The sequence below is a fragment of the Podarcis pityusensis genome, assembly GCF_964106645.2.
Source record: "Podarcis pityusensis genome assembly, chromosome: 14".
NCBI lineage: Eukaryota > Metazoa > Chordata > Lepidosauria > Squamata > Lacertidae > Podarcis > Podarcis pityusensis.
In genome coordinates, this window is record NC_138039.1 from 48,234,408 (window position 1) to 48,257,057 (window position 22,650).

The 22,650-nt window shown below is 48.5% G+C and overlaps 1 protein-coding gene across 5 annotated transcripts in view; it reads left to right on the plus strand.

Moving 5' to 3' along the window:
* Window positions 1-1,129: 1,129 nt before the first annotated feature.
* Window positions 1,130-22,650, plus strand: part of LOC308462844 (tetratricopeptide repeat protein 24-like) — a 32,154-nt gene continuing 10,633 nt past the window's right edge. Inside the window, exons 1-8 of one of the 5 annotated variants that reach the window (XM_080980797.1) lie at window positions 2,344-3,123; window positions 5,283-5,977; window positions 7,815-8,030; window positions 9,853-9,981; window positions 12,001-12,122; window positions 15,033-15,137; window positions 17,602-17,730; window positions 19,772-20,150. In XM_080980797.1, the coding sequence (XP_080836923.1) occupies window positions 3,098-3,123; window positions 5,283-5,977; window positions 7,815-8,030; window positions 9,853-9,981; window positions 12,001-12,122; window positions 15,033-15,137; window positions 17,602-17,682 (1,374 nt within the window). In that variant the 5' untranslated portion in view covers window positions 2,344-3,097 and the 3' untranslated portion in view covers window positions 17,683-17,730; window positions 19,772-20,150. Of the gene's footprint in view, window positions 1,535-2,343; window positions 3,124-5,282; window positions 5,978-7,814; window positions 8,031-9,852; window positions 9,982-12,000; window positions 12,123-15,032; window positions 15,138-17,601; window positions 18,438-19,771; window positions 20,151-22,650 lie in introns of those variants that run through there. The other 4 variants (XM_080980796.1, XM_080980799.1, XM_080980798.1 and 1 more) reach the window with 4 other exon arrangements.

A 22,650-nucleotide genomic window follows, 5' to 3' on the forward strand; every position in this document is an offset into this window, starting at 1 on the left:
GCTCAGCGCCTCGTAAAGGCCAGGTGAAACCTCAGGGCCAGGTTGGACCACCAAAAGCACCCCATCAGAAGATCAGAGCATAAGGAATCAGGTGGACTTTGGGCCCAAGTTGCTTAGAACTTTGTGAACCAACACAAGAATCTAAACAAGAACCATGAGACCGGCCTGGTTGCAAATTGGTAGCCAATTCAGGTTCGTTGCATCTTTAGAGTTCATATTTATGGTTGGCCGTCTGTTTTGTTTTTTTAATAACTTGTTACATTTGTCTTCCCACTTTTCCTTCAGAAAGCCCAGAACTGCATACATCAGTCCTCCCCAAACTGATGCTCTCCAGATGTTGTTCGACTCCCAACCCCTCTCAGCCCCAGGCATCCTGGCCAGCGGTCAGGCAGGTGGTGGAAGTCATTGCCCAGCAGAATCTGGAGAGCATAAGGTCGAGCAAGACGAGTGTCCATGATTCACTATTTTATCCTCACAACCACCCTTCAAGATCAGCTAGGTTGAGAAAGTATGGCTGAGCCAACCAGGTAGCCCAAATGAACTTCCATGGCTGAGAAGGAATTTGAGCTCAGCTCCCTCTGACCCTGCCCTGGCTCTCCACCCAGGATACCACACAACTGGAACACAGAGCAATCTAGTGCCTCCAAACCTTGGCAAAGAGGGTAACTTCCTGGACTAAGGAGTGTTGCAACTTCTCAGTGTTCACCAGGTAGGCGGGAAGTAGCCCACAGTGCTCCAGAGGAACCCAACCGTTGAACCCAGGAAAGCCAGCCAGCCCCTTTCTGGTGGTGCGTGCTGGCTGTCCTCACATTGATGGCTTGCTTTGCAGTTGCATGAAAGGCAGGCTTTAAACACAGGCAGCCAAGTAGGTGTGTCTGGGATCACAGTCTTAGGCTGCATATACACCATATGTTTAAAGTGTGCACACACACACGCACACAGAACCGTGGGAACTGTAGTTTGCTCTTTAAAGGTAAAGGGACCCCCGACCATTAGCTCCAGTCGCGGACAACTCTGGGGTTGCGGCGCTCATGTCACTTTATTGGCCGAGGGAGCCGGCGTACATGTGGCCAGCATGACTAAGCCACTTCTGGCGAACGAGAGCAGCACACAGAAACACCGTTTACCTTCCTGCCGGAGTGGTACCTATTTATCTACTTGCACTTTGGCGTGCTTTTGAACTGCTAGGTTGGCAGGAGCAGGGACCGAGCAATGGGAGCTCACTCCATCGTGGGGATTCGAACCGCCGGCCTTCCTTACACAGCTGCAATTCCCAGCACCCTTAACAAACTAGAGTTCCAAGAATTGTTCTTTTTTAGGGGAGTGGCTTCAATAAATGACGTGTGCACAGCCTTAGTAAGTTTGTTGATGACAACCAGACATTGTTGCTAAGCCTGTCTGATGCCTCCACAAGCATTTCCCTAACAGTTTTGCAGAAAGGCTGAACTGCCCCTTCTCCTCCCTGCCTCTGGGCTTGCCTGCAGTTGCCGTCTCTGGTACAATTCAGAACTTTCCTTTCCAATACTTTGCACAGGTAAGTGATGAGCAGCTCTGTGCACCCCATAGGATTGTGCTTTTCCTCTCTCTCTCTCTCTCTCTCTCCCCCCCCCCCCCCCGGTTCTCCTTCCCTGTCAGCCATTCCAGACTAAAGCACCTCAAGATTCCTGGCCTGTGTATGGCACCCCCCCCCCAATAATGCAACTAGAGATGCCCAACAATAGATTAGGTTATTGGGAAGCAAAAAATAGAGATATTGAGGCAGGGGCACAGCAAACATAGCAGCAACAACAACCTAAAACCCAACAGCAGGTCAACTGAGGTTGAGGAAAAATACTCATAAAGGTGTCAAAGTTAATTTAAATGGACAGATTATTTGACAGTCCGAGATAAATACCTCACACGCTTTCCCTTTGAAAGCCCCCTCTCTCAAAAATGACCAAATTTACAGGCTGTTACCTGGTTGCGTTTTGCCACAGGCCACTGCTAAATTGTCCATGTCTGGAAGTATCCTTGAAGGCAGATGTTCCAGCCTCAGCCAGCTGCTGTTGGGACCAGCCTTGTCTCCTTGTGCTGCTTGCTGTAGCTTTCCTGGTCCACCCCCATAGGTCTTCCCCAGAGAGAAGCCATTGTTTTGTGTTTACAGCAGGATCCCATCCAACCTAGACCCTAGAGAGACCTCTTTCACTTACGGCCCCTCAAGAGAATCTCGCTCCCAACTGAAGACCTGGAGAAACCAGACTGGATTCAGAGCCCCCTTTTAGGGATTCCTCAGGAACCCCACCGATCCAGTTCCAAGCCCTGCCTTGATCTCCACCCTCCCCCATTTCCCCCTCCCCCTGACAGGCCTCAGGAGTGAAGGCAGCAGAAGCCCAGAGTAGTGCTCATTTGATTGCCATGGGTCTACCTAGGAGGAGAGAAGCCCAGCAAAAGAGCAGGTAGCCATGCAGCTGGCAATGGCTAGCAACCTCCCTTTCTCCTCTCCCTACAGCTCTGTGGCTTTAGCCTCCACACCATGTCCTAGTCATGTACATGTAGTACATGTGAAAAGGATGTAGGGGTCTTAGTGGGCCACAAGCTTAACATGAGTCAACAATGTGATGCAGCAGCAAAAAAAAGCTAATGCTATTCCAGGCTGGATCAACTGAAGTAGAGTGTCCAGATCAAGGGAAGTAAGAGAAGGGAAGTCAAAGTCTATTCTGCCTTGGTCAGGCCACACCTGGAATACTGTGTCCAATTCTGAGCACCACAATTTAAGAAGGATGTTGACAAGCTGGAGCACGTACAGAGGAAGGCAGCCAAGATGATCAAGGGTTTTTAAACCAAGCCTTATGAGGAATGGTTGGAGCTGGGTATGCTTAGCCTGGAAAAGAGGAGACTGAGAGGAGATAGGATAGCCATCTTCAAATATCTCAAGGGCTGTCACATGAAAGATGGAGCAAGCTTGTTTTCTCCTGCTCTGGAGGGCAGGACTCAAACCTATGGCTTCAAGTTACAAGTAAGGAGGTTCAGACTAAACATCAAGAAGAACTTTCTGACAGTAAGAGCTGTTCAACCATGGAGTGGACTCTCCTTCCTTGGAGGTTTTTAAGCAGTTTGGATGGCCATCTGTCATGGATGCTTTAGGTGAGATTACCTGCATTGCATGGGGCTGGACTAGATGACCTTTGGGATACCCTCCAACTCTACCATTCTATGCACAGTTTACTATCTTTGCATCCCTAAACTCATGAGCCGTGCCACTGAGCATGAAGGAGTAATGTTCACCCCACACCTTCCAGACCATGTGTGGTTATTTTTCAGCTCCTGCTCTCCCAAGACAGACTTGGCCATTCTCGGTGTCCTTCCTGTAGGGTCTGCCATGGACTTTTCCACCAACACTGAGGTTTCAGAGTCCCATTCCTGTGCCATAGTGACCACAACAACATTGCTATAGCCATCTTGAGTTATCAAAAGGAATTGCAAGTCATCCTCCTTGATATATGCTGCTTTCCTCCACCCCTTTTGCAGAGAATTTTGCCTCCTCTCCCAGAATCATTCTCCCTCTCTCTCTCTCTTACACACACACATGCAGATACAAACCAAAATAGCTCCCTGGAAAGGCATTTAAGCAGCCAAAGATAATCCACCAGAGCCAGGAAATCGAGAGGATTCCCACTGCACAGATCATAAATGGTGCTGCTTCCTTTATTGACCACCCCCCATCAATTAACTATTTTTAATCAAAGTCTAGTTTGCACAACAGCCACGCAAGCTGGAAAGCATGATGATGGGAAACGAGGCTCTCCAGCTCATTACATAATTATCAATCAAAACGTATGTTTATAGCAAACATTTAATGAGGAACTAATGAGCTCCCTGGATAGCTGAAGCTAATATTATACCAAAATCTGCATCTCTCTCTTCAAAAGCTCCTTTTTTCTTTCTGCTGACTTGTTTTCATTACCTGTCAGTAATGTTCTCATGGAAGACACGTGTTAGTTCATAATATTCCCCCCTTTTTTTCTGCTCCCTTTTGCCTGTTAGAAATCATTTTAAAGCTACGTTGTGGGGAGGGGGCAAGCGAAACAAGTATGGGATAATAAAATGCATGTAGGCACAGACACCAGCTGGACAGCTCAGTTGGTTAGAGCTCAGTTGGTACTGATAACGCCAAGGCTGCAGGTTCGATCCCCATATGAGACAGCTGCATATTCCTGCCTCACAGGGGGTTAGATTAGAGATCCTCAGGGTCACTACCAACTCTACAACTCTATGATTTTATGACCTCTTGACACATATCGTTTGAAACGGCAACATACAAATATAGCTTCATGATGCATTCTCACTGCAAGATCAGTGGGAAACTGAGGCATTAGACAAGATGGTGAGATCTCTGTGTAACATCATGATGACCTTTGGAATTCTCTGCCACAAGGTGTAGTGATGGTTTGGGAGCTATAAAAGGGGGAGTGGGGCAAATCATAAAGCTGGGGGGGGGACCGTGAAGGTCATCTTGCCTGACCACATGGAGGAAGAGAGGAAAGTGGCACCTCCATCTTCTGAGAAGGGTGGCTTACTTGGACAACTTGCACCCTGGAAGGGCTCAGTACTGATGCCAGCCATGGGTCTCCCTTACATTTATTTTTCTGACTCATCACTGGGAGGTGGGAGGTGGTTACCTAGAGCCAGGGTCTGTGCCTTGAAAAGCAGTCTAGATACCTTCACCCCGGTATGGCTCCCCTTTATCACATACACAGCCCAACAAGACAACGGCAAAAACCCACCAACAACATACAAATCAGTATGGCTAACCTGATCCAAAACACCCACCCCACTCACACATGAAAACAAAGACCACCACAGCCAACCACAAATGAACAACCACACCCTAGACCCACCCCAACCTCTCTCACCACCAAAGGAAGACAAGCGAACAACAAAGAACCTACACAAACAACGCTGACACCAAACCCTACATATAGTAAGTAAAATAGAAACACCGTCGCCTGACCCCACCCCCACCCATCTCCCCCACCCCTCCACCACTTTCCCCCTTTTTCTTTCCAATGTCTCAACAAATGAAACTGATTTGTAAAAATGTTACATGGGGGGAAAAATACGAGAGAGACATTGCAAACACTTTTGTAAAACAAGAAAATCTTTAATACAAAAAAAAAGAAGGGGAAAAAAGAATTTGAAATTAACAACAACAAAAAAGAAAAGAAAAGAAAAGCAGTCTAGATTTTTTTTTAAAAAAAACCCTAAATATGCAGATGGTTGTGATGCTCTGCTTCCTTTTGCAGTTCCCCTTCCATTGCCCCTTCGGAAGAGATGGCCTCTGCTCCTCCGATCTCTGGCTCTGTCGGAGACCAGCCTGTGAGCCAGCTGGGCTCTGTCCAAACTGAAATGCAAAGGCTGCTGAAGGCTGGTATATGTCTTTTCAGCAGCAATGAGGAAGGCCAGGCTTTGGCTGCCTTCAAGAAGGCATACAGGCTCTCGGGTAGCCTCCCAGAGCCTCGCTCCAAAGCCAAGTGTCTCTTCAACCTCGGGGCGGCTTACGTTGCCACCGGCAAGCCCCAGAAGGGCCTCAAGTGCCTGTTGAAGGCCAAGGAGCTTGGAGCTGAGGAGAAGGATGGCGACCTCTCCTTCAACGTGGGCGCTGCTTACGACGACATGAGAGAATACGCAAAAGCCGCAGAGTTCTACGGAAAGGCCATCCAGGAATATGACACAAATCAAACACAAAGCTCAGCCGATGCCCTGATCAAGCTGGCCTATTGCCTGGTGAGCACAGGTGACGTGGAGTCAGCCGCACAGTCTTTTCGCCTGGCCGGCCAGGCCTACCAAAGGGTACAACTCCCAGAAGACGCAGCCATGGCTATGAGGGAGGCAGCAAATTACTTCCTGCGAAGCCCAGTGTACTCCCCAGACGACGTCTTGGAGAGCTTGCAGGCCTGCAGCCGGTTGTGCACCAAGATAAGGAACCAGGAACTGCTGGGTATAGCTAAGTACCTCCGTAGTCCCCATTGGGTCTCCTTAAGGAAAAATCCTGCCACCCCAGAAATCTCAGGGGGCTGCCAGAGTGCCCTCTAGCCAGATGAGCTACTCTGCCTTTGGGACCCAGTTCCCACCCTTGATCTCAGCAGGAATGGGGATTCCCAAATGCAGGCTTTTTGATAGACAAGTATTAAGATGAAGTGGAAGAAGATATCTCATGCTCAGGGACAGTGTGTGTGAGACAGATGTACTAACACATTCTTCAGCTAGAAAGCCTCCAAGGGCAACTTACGTATGATCATTAAAAGCAAGATTGTCACTGTTCACATGTTTACAATGGGCACATCACAAAGGGAAAGGGGGGGGGGAGGAAAACAGGCAAATTGGCACCAATTACAAAAGCTACGTATTTTCCAGAGGGGTATCCCTTGGGTTAGTCTCTAAGCAGCAAAAACAACAAAGAGCCTTGTGGTACCTTAAAAACTAACAAATTTATTATGGCATGAGCTTTTGTGAATTACAGCCCACCTCTGCAGATGCATGAAGTGTTATCCTGAGTTGCAGTTATATTATATGCCTGGCTGTGTTGAGGGAAGGAGGGGTAGTTCTTCTAATGACCAACTTGAATGGGAACAGGGAGAGGAAGGTCCTGATGGAGCTGGTCTTGCAGCAGAGAGGATGGAGTGGCCCTTCCTGTCTCTGCCTGTGCACTGCAAGGAAAACCTTGACTTGACTTCCCCAACCTGGTGCCCTCTAGATGTTTTGGGCCACAACTCCCATCAACCCCAGCCTGCACAGCTAGGGCTGATTGGACCCCGGCTGGTCTGGCTGAGGGCAAATGGAAGTTGTGGTCCAAAACATTTGGAGGGCACTTGGTTGGGAAAGCCTGGCCTAGCAGGATGCTACTCTAATTGCCTCTCATTCTCCAATAGGGGTGCCAACATGAATAAAATATTAGGGTGGCCCAGGTAAGCCCCTCACAAGATGCAGCTCACACACGCCTTTTGAATGGCAATGTCCATCAACTTCCGGGGGGGCATGCCCTCTCAAATATTTTATTGGGGTGCGAAGGGGCCTTGGCCCCTAGGAGTTGACTCCTATCTTCCAGTCATAGTTGGAACTCACACTGACGCCACAATGCTAAGAGTACTTCTGCAAGAAGAGGACGCTGAAGGTTCTTTAAGTGCTGTATTTTTTGCTCCAAAAGATGCACCTAGTTTTTAGAGGGGGGATGCCAGAAAAAAAATATTCTTTAAAGGGAGCACTGAGCAGAGCCTGTCTGCATCCCAGGCTCTGCTCAGCACTCCCTTTCACAAAACGTGTGGAGCGTGTGTGCGGCGCTTGCAGGCTTTTCCCCGAGGAGGGAGAAGGGCAGCCCATCACTGACGGGCTGCCCTTCTCCCTCCTCGGGGAAAAGCCCCCAAGGGCCGCACACACACTCCATGTGGCTCTTTAAAGGGAGCACTGAGCAGAGCCTCCCGCCTGCATTCGCTCCATAAGACGCACACACATTTCCCCTTAATTTTTAGGAGGGAAAACGTGCGTCTTATGGAGTGAAAAATACGGTAACTGAAGATGGCCTGTTTCAAGTAGGGATGGGGGCTTTGCCACTTTTTGAGTGGGAGGGGCATCCTCTGAGCCTTTTCTACACCCAGGGGCAAGTCTAGGGCCGAGGGGGATGCTCCATCCCAGTGGAAAGACCCAATCTTTGGGGAACACATTTCCTCTGAGTCTTGCTCCCTTCAACTGTGCAATGCCTACAAGGTCCTGCTTGATCAGTTGGAAAGATCCCAAGGTCCAGCTAATGGTGGGTTTTCTCCCACCACTTTGGCTCTCAGGCAAACTCTACAATCACCTGGGGCTGCACTATGCGGAAATGAGGTGCTTCCAGCAGGCAGAGCAGCACTTTGACGCAGCTCTCCGCCTTTGCAGCGGAAAGGGCTTTTCGGTGCGGAAGAAAGCTGTCCTGTTGCAGAACCTGGGGGCTGCCTGCAACGCTCTGGAGTGCTTCAAAAGGGCCTTGCGGTACCACAGCGAAGCAGCTGACATGTACGGTGAGTTGCATTGGGTTAGGTTTTTTTAAGCCAATTTATTCAAGTCTTAAAAACACATTGCTGTACCAATACATAGAGAATGATGTGGCATAAACAAAAAACTTAAATTATTGTCCCTATTCATATTACTTTTAAAGATAAACAAAATACCTACTTCTTAATACAAACTTTTATAATATTTGGTTGTTTTGATCACATCAAACAATTAATTGCAATCTTTATTTTGTTCACATATCTTTGCATGTCATTGTCTGTTAATTTCTGCTCAGCTTTGTTTGCCAGTTGGGCCTCTGTCTGTCAGCTTACAAAGCTTGTGGGTCACTGGTCTCATCTGTGTGGCGCTGTGCTTGTTCAATTCATTTCCACTCCTTCTTACCTAGAATGTTACAATCCCTGTTTGAAAACATGTCCTCCTGGAGTTTCTAGGCTGGGGTATGCATTGCTAAGCGGCTTAGCAGAGATTTGAAAGACTTAGAAGCTGGAAGTACTGTACCTGGTCCCACCACCACACCACCCATTGTGTCTCTTTCTGCTGGAAAGAGCCATGGGAGGCTACACAGGGCTCCTTGGTAAAGGGGGGCAGGGTGTTCTTCACTTTCCATTCTGTCCTATTTGCAAGGAGGGCTTCAGATTCTAAGCTCACGTGGTGGGAACCAGTTTCTCATGGCTGCCTCTTGCAGGAGAGAGACGGGAAGGGGTGGAGCTTGGGCAACACCATAAAGCAGTGGTGGCCAAACTTGGCCCTCCAGCTGTTTTGGGACTACAATTCCCACCATCCCTGACCACTAGTCCTGTTAGCTAGGGATGATCGGAGTTGTAGTCCAAAAACAGCTGGAGGGCCAAGTTTGGCCACCACTGCCATAAAGCAAGCACTGGTTGAGTGACAAAAAAAAAGGTCCTTATTTCTGCCAGGCTGCCTCCTTAGGCTAAATTAATCCCACAGCCCACCTAGCCCCAGATCACCTCCGCTGGCTGGCAGCCACACCCTTCAAGGCCTCTGGAAGACAGCACTCAGTCCCACCACTGGCTCCCTGAGATTCTCCTCCTCCACCAAGTGCTGCCCTCCAAACTGCAAGGGTGCTGCACCCTAATAAACCACTTCCAGCCACTGAAAGCTCCTCCTCCCTTCTCCACCCTCTCTGTGCCTGTGTAAGCCGCAGCAGGTAAATGGCACCTTCAGGTTCAGAGGCAGTCTACCTCAGAATATTGGGGGCAAGCAAACTTGCTGCACATCAGCTTTAAAAAGTGGGTTTTCATGGGGAAAGCTCTGGGGCAAAAAGGAGCACTCAGACATGGAGCTTTAAAGTGCAGACCTGTGTCTGGAAACGGCGGGGCAAAAGGTTAGTGGGGATAAGCCATGAAACACACACACACACACCCCGCAAATTGGTTCCCTTTCCGCTTCTTTACCCTGTCTGAAATGTCAGGAGCCAGAGCAGATGGCTGTATAAGGCTTCCAGTGAAGCATGTAGATCTCTTTGCCTCAATTCTCAGCAAAACAGTCAAATAAGAGACAGTATGGTGATTTGTATAATATATGCAGATTGCAGACCGTAGCTTTCATTGGGGCATAATTTGGGTCACTCTGATGCAGAATTCCAAGCCTGCAGGACTCAGGAGCCCTCACTGCCCCTGTGGCAGATTCGCTCTCACCCTACAGGATTGCATAAGGCTAAAATGTCCTCTGCTAGGGATGTTTTCAGAACAATATCCATTCGGGGAAAGTTTCTAGAGTTCTGGGAAGGGGTTGGATCCATTTGCCAAGCTGCTGACATCATCCATGCTGGATCTTTTTTCTTTTTTTTTTTTCTTTTTTTGCCAGGGGCACTGGGAGAGAGGGCTGCTCAGGCCCAATGCCACTACAATTTGGCCACTGCTCACGGCCAGCTGAAAAACTACGACATGGCTGGATTTTACTCCCAGCAGGCGCTGAAAGCTTTTGTGGATGCAGGTAAGTGACTGTGGTGAAGCCCACCTTATATACAGTGGTACCTTGGGTTACAGACGCTTCAGGTTACAGACGCTGCTAACCCAGAAATAGTACCTCGGGTTAAGAACTTGGCTTAAGGATGAGAACAGAAATCGTGTGGCGGCGGCGCAGCAGCAGCGGGAGGCCCCATTAGCTAAAGTGGTACCTCAGGTTAAGAACAGTTTCAGGTTAAGAACGGACCTCCAGAACGAATTAAGTTCTTAACCCAAGGTACCACTTTATCAGGTCAGTCCTTTGGTGCCTATGATCCAGTATGACCCACTCCAGCCATCTCCAACCAGGTGCTCTCCCAATGACTGGATGATAACTCCCTTTGGCCCCAGCCTGAGTCAGGGGTGATGGGAGTTGTGGTCCAAAACATTTGCAGAGTGCCCAGGTGGGGAAGGCAGGTCCACTCTGATTGGCAGGGGCTCTCCAGGAACACCTACTGATCCTACTGTATTAGCTAGCGTGGGATGCTGGGGTCCTTCTGTAGGCTGGGGTCCTTCTGTATGCAAAGCAGAGAGCCAGTGGTGGTGTGGTGGTTAGAGGGCCAGACTAGGAGCTGGGAGACCCAGAGAGAGAAGATTAGGAGGAGGTGCCCGGTGCTGAAGGGGCAACAGGCTTTAGGGAGCAGTTCAGACTCTAAGGAGGAGGCGGAGGAGAGGGGTCAAGGGACTGCTGAAGAACCCCAGGAGTCTCCCTCTCCTGTGTGACAAGCTCTCCTCCCCCCTGGTCTCCCAAGAATGTGCAGAGTAATGAGAAGAGCAGACCAGAGAGCAGAGGTGCGCAGACGCAGTTTTAGGCTGCTTGGGAAGCACCCAGGAGAGGAAGAGGCTTAGAGAGGATGGCTGGCAGGGACCTTCAGTCCTGACCCCTGCTCCATAGGGGCAAGACCTACTGGAGAGAGTTGCTGGGACCACTAAGATGAGTTGTATGTCTGTTTCCTTGAATAAAGAGTTAACTTTGCTGACAACGGAGATCTGCTTCCTTCATTGCTGTCTCCAGCCCTGACACTGCAGGCTCCAGGCTAAGATCATGAACTACAAGTAGGTTTGGGACAGAGTCACGTTAACCTCCAGGAGAGCTCATACTAAGCAATTTGAGAGACAGAACAGGCAGGTGGGACCAGCAGCAAACTGTTGCAATGTTACATGCATGCCATCTAGCCTGTTTTCAGAACACTCTGCAGTATTCCATTTTGCCTTCTCCCTGGTTTTCCATCCTCCTGGGCCCCCAATTGACCTGTTCTGTAGGTATTGTTCATTGAGCTGTTAGTCCCCTGCGCCCCAAAAGCCTTTTTGTACTTCTGCACACCTTGTCATTCGCTCCATGCCTGCTAGTATCTCCTCCTCCCTCTTGGGCTTGGGTACTGCTGCTTTGGCTACACAAGAATCCACACACAGGCAATGAGTTCTCTATAAGTATATAAGATGCAGCTGTTAGTGTTGTTGAGACATTTTGGAGTGTGAGTGAAGGAATGTTTTGGAGTGCAAAATGCATCTGAATTTACGCGGCCAGGGTGGAAGAAGGAACTCTCACTGTCCCTTGAAGGCCTCTGGGGCCAGCTGCCTTATTTCTGCTTGCAAAATGCAAATGGAACAATAAGACCTGTTTTATACAAGGTAATCAAATGGTAATTGAAAGTCCTCTTAAATGTGGCGCAATGGGCTATTAAGAACTTCCAGCAACTCACCACTGCAAACCTTGTTTTTGCACTGATATCTCCAGAAACCTACAATGCCTGCCGCCTGACAAGGAGGTGAAACTAAAAAAGGAGTAGTTTTGTATATTCCTGCTTGTAACTGGGCAGACTGACACTGTTTCACTTTGAAAAGTAGCTCAGCTCATATGCCAGCCAAAGACCTGAGCTAGTTGCAGATCAAAGTGTCCCCAATTCCAGGCAAGAAACTACAAGCCATTGACCCTATGCTCCTCCTCATTCCATCCTGGACTTCCTGGCCCCTGTCCTGCAACTATTGGCTCTGTTTCTTCCTCCAGGTGACTCCTATGGTGAGGCGCAGGCCTGTGAACAGCTGGGCATGACTCACCTCTGCCAGGGCCACTTTGGTCCAGCCATCCGTTACTACAAACAAGCCCTGGCTCTGTTTGAAAAGTCAAAGGTACATCTGTGTTTGTCTGCCTTGTTTGCTTTGTACTGCATACAGAGGAGGAGGAGGAGGAGAAAGGCCTTCGAGACAACATCAGGAAACTGCCCTGATTCTCCCTCCCCTCTCAGAGGGGCTTCTAAATCTAGCAACCATGGAAGATAGTGTGGCACTGCCCATGCTTCAGAGTTTCTGCCTTCGTGTCCTACTGAAATTCAGACCTCTTGAGCTTACTATGGGAGGCATATTCCCCTCCCCCTCTACTTGTGGGGACATCAGAAGAGCCCGGCTGTAGCTGGATCAATCCAAAGGGGACCCATCTAGTTCAGCATCGTGTTCTCACAGTGGGCAATCAGATGCCCATTGTGGGATGCCCACATGCGGGATATGAAGGCGGCAACAGTGCTTGTCCCTTTTTGCAATTGTTGGTCACCTGGAGATCAGAGCCCGGAAGTGCAAACAGATGAAAGGAAGAGTGAAATTTCCTTTCTACCCTGCTGCTGCCTATGGCACTGCTGCTGCTGACTTTGGACAGTCTGCAATTGGGAGCACAAAAGAGACTTTCCCTCCTCGTTTTGATGTTAATCATTCCCTGCCCTACCTTCCGGTGTACCGGCACATTATTTCTGCGGACCCAGAAATAAACCGCAGCAAGATTAGCCCAGTTCCAAGGCCAGGTGCCGCTCTGAAGTTGAAAGAACAGCAGATAGGAGGCCTGGCCTGTAGGGAGGGCAGAAACTCAGTTGTCGTTCTCAGTTCCTTATTCTTAGGCTCTTTAATCACTTGAGAGGTGCAGAGGCAGCCTGAATATAGCCCTGTACCCTGAAAGCAGCACCCAGATCACACCATCCAGTCCCATCTAGAGACTGCACTCTTTGAGGAATTACAAATAAGGAACAGAGGGAGCCAGAATTGCCTTTCTCCTGGAGAGAAAGAATCAACACCAAACTCTTATTGAATTTATTTTTATAGCTAGATTTACAGCATTTTTATAAAAAAAGATTTAAGAGGGATCAGTATCACACATCCACTCCCCAACCCCAGAATTGCCATTATAGCTGACAAAGCAGAGATATATACATAAGTAGTTAAAACAGTTTAAATACCCAGGAGAACAACCAACCTTCTAATGACAAGAGGATCATTAAATAAAATAAAAACCCAAAGAACAAAACTGTAGCTTAATGAGCACAGACCAAAGCAGCTGGTGCAATTGGGCCATTTATCAAGGGCTGGATTCTGCTGTCCATTGGACGGATAGGCCCTGCCTAATAATGCCTATCGCTGCCAACCCCTCCAGAAGCAGACAGCATCACTGGGAAGGTGAGCAAGGAGGAAGCAATTCTTGCATGGCCCGGGAAAGGTGCTATCCCAGAGTCCACTGGGGGAGGGAAAGATGGCTGGCCTTAGACATATGGACACCAGAACTTCCTTACAGAAACAGACTGAAGTCCAGGATAATCCAGCACCCAAATTCCCAGAGTAGGCAAAGAGATGCTTCTGGGAGCTTTAGAAGCAGAAGATAGGAAAGGGGCCTATATCAGGAGCAGGACATAGGAGCATAAGAAGTGTGCCTTATAGTGAGTCAGACCTTTGGGTCCATCTGGCTCAGTAGTTCCCACACTGACTGGCAGCAGCTCTCCAGGATTTCAGACAGAGAGTTCTCCATGCCCAACCTGGGGATTGAACCCGGATCTTTCTGCATGCAAAGCAGATACTTTCCCACTAGACTACATCCCTCCCTTTCAGCATTATGTACAGAAGGGCCCATGCTCTATTCTAGGTATCTCCAGATAGACCTTAGGAGAATTCCTATCTGAAACCCCCCCTGAAGCACTGCCAATCAGTGTTCACCAGGGAGAGGGAGCCAGTGGCCTTCCAGATGCTGCTGGACTCCAACTCCCATCATCCCCCTGACCATGGTGACTGGGGCTAGTGGGAGCTGGAGAAGACCTACAGCAGCTGTGAGGCTCCCTATTCCTGGTGTAGATGATTCTGAGCTTGATGGACCAAGGCTCTGACCTGGTGTAAGGCAGTTTTCTATGCCCCTAAGCAGCGCAAAAAGTCACTTCCTGGCATACCACTGAACATGGAGGTTCCATTTAGCAATCTCAGTTAATAGAGGCTGTTGGACGTCTCCTCACATTAAGCCAGGGTGACTAGCGTGGTGCCCTCCGTATGCTGCTGGGCTCCATTTTCCATCAAGCATGGTCAAGGATGATGGGATTTGCAGACCAATAACATCTGGAATGCTCCACATTGATTACCCTGGGAGTAGCTGCTTCCACTGGCAACTAAGCACATTGCTTGGGTTGCTTATTCAGGTGGGTTGGCCCTGAATAGGATTGGGGCCGTGGGGATGGGCTTACGACACAGTTGCAGGAGTATAGAGCTAGACCCTGCATAGATGTTTTTCAGGAGGGAGCCATCAGTTACAGGTTCTCTAGCCTAGCCATCTCCAATGCCATTTTCAGATTTGATCTGTGGCTATTTGGAGTCACACTGAAATAATTGCCAACCCAGCCTGGCCAGGGTAGAGAAAGGAGGAAGGCTGAATGGAGGCTGAGCAGGCCGCAGAGTGCAGGAGACAAGCCACTCAGAGCAGCCTTGGAAAAGGAAGAGGGGAAAGATTTGTGTTTCTTAGGAAAGTGCAAGCCTCCCGAACCAGGATCCTCCGGTTAGAGGGGAAATGGCTGCCCTCCCCACTGTGGACAGAAGATGAACTTGGCTCATCTATCTCAATTCTGTCGACACTGACTGGCAGCAGCTCTTCTGAGTGAACCTGTGACCTTCTGCATGCAACACAGGGGCTCTGCCATGGACCCACGGCCACTTTCCCAGGGTCGCTCTCGTGTTTGTCTCCCACAATGACACATGCTGCATCTCTTTGGATCTTATTTCCTTCTCTTCTTCCCTCATCAACAGGAAGCATCTGAAGTCCCTCGAAAACGGATTTGGGAGAAACTGGCTGCTGTTGCTAACTATCAAGCGAACACAGAGGATGAGTTTGCGGATTCGGCAATAAGAGATGTAAGAATTGCGGGGGGGGGGCAAACATTTGCACAAATGCTGCTGCCGTGCTGGGCCCACCTTAGCTCTTCAGGCTCCTCCTGCTTGCCCCAGCATGCTTTGGCCATTGGCTCAAATGGGCAGCTGGCCTGGGGTGCCCTGGCGGAGCTCACCCCCACCTTCCATCCATGGAAGTCACTTGCTCCAGCTGTTCCTGTTCAGCTCACTCTAGGACAGCGGTTCTCAACCTGTGGACCCCCCAGATGTTGTTGGACTACAACTCCCATCATCCCTGAGCTCTGGCCTTGCTAGCTAGGGGTGATGGGAGTTGTAGTTCAACAACATCTGGAGACCCACAGATTGGGAAAGGCTGCTCTAGGACGTGGGTAGGCAAACTAAGGCCCAGGGGCCGGATCCGGCCCAATCGCCTTCTAAATCCAGTCCACAGATAGTCCGGGAATCAGTATGTTTTTACATGAGTAGAATGTGTCCTTTTATTTAAAATGCATCTCTGGGTTATTTGTGGGGCCTGCCTGGTATTTTTACATGAGTAGAATGTGTGCATTTATTTAAAATGCATCTCTGGCTTATTTGTGGGGCATAGAAATTCATTCATCCCCCCCCCAAAAAAAATCTAGTCCGGCCCCCTGCTGAAAAAGTTTGCTGACCCCTGCTCTAGGAAGTCATTGTCCCCTTTTTTGGCCTTTTGCCTCAGTAATGTTTTGTGAGTAGTATTTAGGATCAAAGTGAGTTGCCTTATACCAAGTCACCAGCCTTAACAAATATGGCATTGCCAGCCTTATCAAATTCAGCTCCCTCCCCACAGGCCTGGGAATATTTTTCAGTTCAAGGACCCCATTTCCCCGTGGGGGACCTTCTGGGAGACACATGCAAATGGTGGGCAGGGCCAGAGGCAAATGTGGGCGGAGCAATGGCTAGTCTCTTACCATTGCTCAGTAGGCTGCATCCCAGTCATGAAAAGGCAGGCAAAAGGTGTCATCAAACACTAGGGACGCATTCCAGCCAGGCCAAAGGACTCAAGGAGATGCCGTAAGGGGAGACATCAGAGGGCCGGAGAAAAAGGACTGGAGGGCCACATTCATTGCCAGGGCCTAGGGGTCCCCACCACTGCTCTCAGAATCAAATCTCTGACTGAGGTTTAGGTTCATCTTTCCAGCAATCTGCGTACATCTAAACATGACCACCAAGCTAAGTCTGGGGTGGGGGAGGCAATTGCCAAAGAAAGGAATTTAGCACAAGCTGCCATTGTTGGAATGAGTATAATGATGCGAAAATGTCTCTCCATTTTTATCTGTTGGGAGAATAATGGAGGCCAGGGTGGGTCAGGTGGGTCAGGTATAAACGCTGTTGATTTAGTCTTGCTTACTGGCCAGAGCATGCAGGCAGGGACAATGTGCTCTTGCGAGCTGAGGGTGGAGGGCAATTTGGGGCAGGAGCTGCCCAGTTGCTCCAAGGAAAAAGTACAAAGCTAGCATATCGGGGATAAGGGCTGTGCTCCTCAGCACTGCTTCCCTTTTATACCTTGCATGCTGGTTGCAGCATCTGAACTGCATGAGGCAGGTGACATTCACCTGTCCCGAGCCTACTCCAGCTGAGGAATCACACCTCGTCACAGCTAATGATCTGGGTTGGGAGACCGTGTCTGCCTTAGCCTCCTTGAGCTCACCTCCTGCTGCTCCTTACACCCCAAAACCTGCTGTGTTTGGGGAAACAGGGGCCCCTCTGGCTCTGGTGATGGGTCCTGCTGCTCTGGTTCCTGTCCACTGACCTCCATCCCCTCGCCACCCTCTGTCGCCCAGTGAGCACTTTCTACACCAACCTCTCCCTTCTCCGTCCCCAGCTTGCTCTGGTGTGTCCCAGTCCCTTGCTGGGATCCTCTTCCTCCTCCCCGTTGTCCTGCCATTCATGACAACAACCCTCATTGAAAGAGCCACAGACAGAGACACGTTCAGGTTTCTTTGCATTGCCCGACTGCAATGAAGAGATGGAAACCTGGGGATTTGTGCTCTACACAGACCATGGATTTCTCATCCTGCGGATGTGGGTCTGCGAGAATCGGCCCAGCAAAAGAAGGCTGTGCTTGGGCCCATTTCTCTATCATGCTCTGTGTGTGCGTCATGCGCTGCCCATGAACCCCGTTAGGCTGAATAGCCAAAGGCATCAGGGGCTGCTGATTGTAGTTTTCTTTTATTCCCAGCGATGACCTCATATTCCACAAAGCCACTTTATCTCTGTTGTTGCAAGCGGGTGTGGCGTCCAGCTCATGCTGTGATGATGGCTCATGAAATGGGCACACAGGAAGCAGCTATTTTTAATTCAAAGGCTCAACCCTAGAAATGTGGCAATTAAATTCAGTGTATTTTGTGTGTTCTTATCCTGTTCTTATGAAACATGCGACAAATTTATGCGCCACCTTCTTCTTAAAAAAACAACGGAATTGAGCTCCTGTCCTACTGTTTTTCAGAGCCTTCTCCACCGTCCAGAATGTGGGGCTTGTTCTCCAGGTATCCCATTGCAAAGAGCAGGAGCTGACAGAGCTGTTTGACAGTGGAACGGTCCCTCTCAGGACGTTGTGGACTCTCCTTACTTGGAGGTTTTTATGCAGTGGTTGGATGTCCACCTGTCATGGATGCTTTAGCTGAGATTCCTACATTGTACCATTCTATGATTCTGTGAGCCCTGTGGTGCAGTTGTAGTCCACTCCCCATTCACTTCAATAGAGCTTGCACAGAAGAACCTCTTGGATGATTGCACCTGATGCTGAGTGTGTTTGTGTGTGAGCCATTTTGTGCCTTGAGCACCAAAACATCTCATTTTTAGAGATTTCCTTAACAGCGTCATAGAACTGTTCAATCAGTTTGGGGAGGAGGGTGGTTTGTTTATACAAAGAGTTCTCCAGAATATTCTTCATTTTTTCAGTTTGTTATTTATCTCCGCTCTTTAAGATGGATGGATGCTCGTTTTGAGAAGGAGAAGAAAGGGGGGAAACTCAAGATAATTGCCTGCCTGATTCAGTTCAACTGGCTATCCTAGTTTCTAAGTAATTAAGATTGCATTTCATGATCCTCAACCATATCAAATTAATGTTTACAGTTCTGTATAGTACAGGAAAAAAATAATGTGTTGCCATTTTAATTAAATTATTAATAAATGGCATTGGTTCCACTTCAGATGCCAATGTAATGAGAAGGCTACAGAGCTGCCTGCGTCATTCATCAGAATTTCTTATGTATCTTTTGTCTCTAATTGGTGGTACATGGAAATCCTCAGATTAAAATGCAAATGTCCCCCAATTTCCAACTGTCTCCTTGCTTCTTAAATGAACTTCCCTCCACACGTCAAAAGTCATAATTTATTTCCCATCAACCTTCCATTTCCTCATGAGAACCAGCGAGAGTTGGCTGGCTGCAGCTTTTGAGAGGCTCCCCCTTGGACAACCTGGCCCTGGGGAGATTCTGAAGCAGTTTTCCCCATCCTGGGCCCCTCCAGGTATTTGGGACTACAACTCCCATCAGCCTCAGCATCATATGGTCAACCTGACTGAGGCTGATGGGAGTTGTAGTTGCAAACACCTGGAGGGCCCCAGGTTGGGAGGGACTGTCCTAAATTAAACTGAAGAGGGGAGAGAATAAATGTTTTCACAGTATTAGGAAATTTTTATTGCTTTAAAAAATTATGTTATTTTACTTGCATTCTAAGACGCATTGTGAAATCTGGGCTTCTCTTGAAAATTAGAGAATGAGTACCTATTTATTTGTTTATCAACAGCACTGACAGGCCACCTTATAAGTGAAACTCTCCTGCAAAATGAACACTGAAACACTACTGCAGTAAAATAATAGTAATAATAATAATAGCATCACAGAAGAGAGTAAGCAATAAAATTAAACTCACACAAAACTTAAAAGCCAAAGCTTCAAATTTGGTTGAAAAGTCTTGGAGAATTAAAAAGAAAGCTCTGTGTGTGTGCATACAGTGAAGCAAACACATCAAAGCCACACCTTGTGTCTTTGAGGCAGAACCTGGAGGCGGCTGTCCCAGGTCCCTTCTTTGTGGTTTCAGGGCCTGCGTAGTCAAGAGACAGGGCCTAAGAACATCACAAGAACTCTCCTGGCTCTGTCCAAAGGTCCTAGAATCAGAGGAAGATGCCTTACCCCAAGTCAACCCATTGATCCATCTAGCTGAGTATTGCCTGCCAACATGACTGATAGTGGCTCTCCAGAGTTGCAGGCAGAGATCCCATGGATACCTGGAGATGCTGTGGATTGAACCCGGGTCCTTCTGCATGCAAAACAGTTGCTCTTCCACCAGAGATGGAAGAAGGCACCATCTTCCATTAGCCCCTATGCTCATCACATCCAGCGCTGCTTCTGTTCCACTGCAGTTCACTTCCTGCCAAAAACCATGTTGTTTATCCTGCTGTCCACTGTGGCAAAACTACCTAGCTCACGTAACCTAGATAATTAATTACATGTTACATTTTCATTACATTATTCCACCCCATTTATTTCAGTGCAAAGGAAACCTAATGCGAAAGGGGGGGGGGAAGACACGTACTCAGTTACGTTTTGTTTGCAGGTAGAAAGCAGAACACCGAATACCGATTGTATTCACTGGATCATTTTCTGTTACAGAATAAGTGAGTGTCGGCCGTTTCTGCTCCTGTTTCTGTTTCCATTGGAGTTTTCCAGTATCCCATACATCCAGTGAGCTACAGCCTTCCCCCTTAAAGAAGCAGGGAACCCAGGAAGCTTCCTTAGACTGAGTCAGACCACTGGTCCATCTAGCGTAATAGTGTCAACACTGACTGGCAGTGGCACTCCTGGGATTCAGCCTGCCGCACACCATAGCACCAGGGAAAGGGAAAGTGTGGGGGATCCAAAAGGTTTACACTCTGGGGTCCCAATCCAGAGGAAGGCTCAAGACAGCCATGGCAGAAGTTGCAGTAGTTTTCATGAAACTTACACAGGAGTAGCCTTCTCTTTGTAGAGTGTCTAAATTGCCAGGAAAAGAGCTTAATTCTGCAACACAGAGATCCTTTTGTTCCTTCCTTAGAAAAATAAAAACGCAAACTTGCCTAACCACTTCCTCTCTTCCTTCCACACAACCGTCCTTATCAGCATTTCCACAAACAGTAGTGATGCCATTTTTTTATTCCTGTTCAACATGCACCCTCTGCTTAAGCAGAGTCTTCTGCTATGCCGGCTTCTGCTGCTGCTGTGCAGGGTTTTCGCAGGGAGAAATCACAACTAGTAGCTTAAAGGGGTCGGTCGTTTCCCACACTCTGCTAACAATGTCACAGAGCGCTGCTTTGAAGCTTTCCGTCAACACTTTTTAGCTGTTGCTGCAATATAACGAGGGCTGCAGAAAGAGAATAGATGCCTTTTCTAGGCACACATCCAGGAGAAAACTGGTCCATTTCAAAGGCCTCATTGTCCGGGGCTGGTGCAGATTGTTAGCTCAGTTGTTCCCCGGATGCCCCACTGACCCACCTGATCTTTAGTGTGCCGCAAACCCCACGTCCGGAAAATATTTACCCAGAGACAGTTCTGATAGAATCTGTGGCACTGTCTATAACTGGTTTTTAAAATATTTTCTTTTATTCTTTTGTGGGACAGGACTGTCGCCCAACTAAACAAATCTAAGTTGATTAATCAAGTAAGTTTTAAGCTTCTGGAGAAAGCAGCGTGGGGTAGACATGTGATACTCCAAGGATCAAGCTGCAACAGGGCAACTGTTTCTTGCTTCCTGGAGGAACTGCAACCAGGAACCATGCTTAGGGCAATAGCACTACAAATCAGAAGCCTCTCATCTGTGATCTGGGGTGGCAGAACCAAAGGGAAGCCAGAGCTGGCACCATTCACCTGTCAGAGAATTAAGGGCTGCTGACCGACGGGGGGAGAGAGAGAGATCAGCTTTCTTTGTAAAAACAATTTCATTACAATTTGTATTTGGTTTGAAATTGATTGTGCTGATCGAAAGGTAAGGTATAATGAGGGCTTTTTTTCTATATATAAAAAAAAGGAGATACAGTGGTACTTCGGGTTACATACGCTTCAGGTTGCATATGCTTCAGGTTACAGACTCCGCTAACCCAGAAATAGTACCTCAGGTTAAGAACTTTGCTTCAGGATGAGAACAGAAATCGCGCGGTGGCGGCAGGAGGCCCCATTACCTAAAGTGGTGCTTCAGGTTAAGAACAGTTTCAGGTTAAGAACGGACCTCCTGAACGAATTAAGTTCTTAACCCGAGGTACCACTGTACTGGAACGTACCGTATTTTTCGCTCTATAAGACACACTTTTTCCCTCCTAAAAAGTAAGGGGAAATGTGTGTGCGTCTTATGGAGCTAATGCAGGCTGCACAGCTATCCCGGAAGCCAGAACAGCAAGAGGGACTGCTGCGCAGCGAAAACAGCGATCCCTCTTGCCATTCTGACTTCACTTTTCTGGAGAGGCACAGCGCAGAGAGGGAGAGAATTTTTTTTTTCTTGTTCTCCTCCTCTAAAACTAGGTGCATCTTATAGAGCGAAAAATACGGTACTTTTTTGGGGGGGAGCAACCAACCAAAGTTGGTGAGCTTTTTTAAAAATAGGCCATAATGCGCCTAAAAAGGGTGCCAGAACTCAGCCCTGGGTTTAAATCTTCAAAATAAGCAGAGAAATGGATGTATTGTATGACCTGTGCGTAGTACCCAGCAGGGCCAGCCCATGCTGCCAGGTTGCTTGAGGCAAAATAGAAAATGCAATCTCTGCCAGTGACTCCACCCCTGTTGCCTATGGCAACACCAAGAAAATGGGAGGTAAAGGAAGGGGGAAGGGGGGTGAGTGGCACATTCCTCATGGGCCCATATCTGCTGCCCCTCCCGGCTTTTCTGATCTTGCTGCCCTGAGGCAACTGCTTCGCCAAGTCTCATGGGCCATGGGCGTAGCCAAGGGGGGCAACTTCTCCCCTAAATCAATCTACATCAGACAAATCAACACAAATCTGAGGTTCTGCCCCCCCCCCAACAAAAACCCTGGCTACGGCCACATCATGGGCAGGTTGACCTGGCACCTAAAGCTGTTTCCAAGGCTGAGTGAGGGAAGGAAACCAACAACATTTGATGCCCCTGTACGAAGCAGCTTGTACAGTGGTACCTCAGGTTAAGTACTTAATTCGTTTCGGAGGTCCGTACTTAACCTGAAACTGTTCTTAACCTGAAGCACCACTTTAGCTAATGGTGCCTCCTGCTGCCACTACGCTGCTGGAGCACAATTTCTGTTCTCATCCTGAAGCAAAGTTCTTAACCTGAGGTACTATTTCTGGGTTAGCAGAGTCTGTAACCTGAAGCATATGTAACCCAAGGTACCCGAGGTACCACTGTATTTATAACATCTCACGTAGTGGGTTGTCATAGAGGCACCTACAGCCTTCAGGATCATGGCCTGGGAATTGGGAAACTGCCAGCAGACTGTCTCCACTTACCACTGTACCTCTTCCTCGTTCAGTTACCACTGTACCTCTTCCTCATTC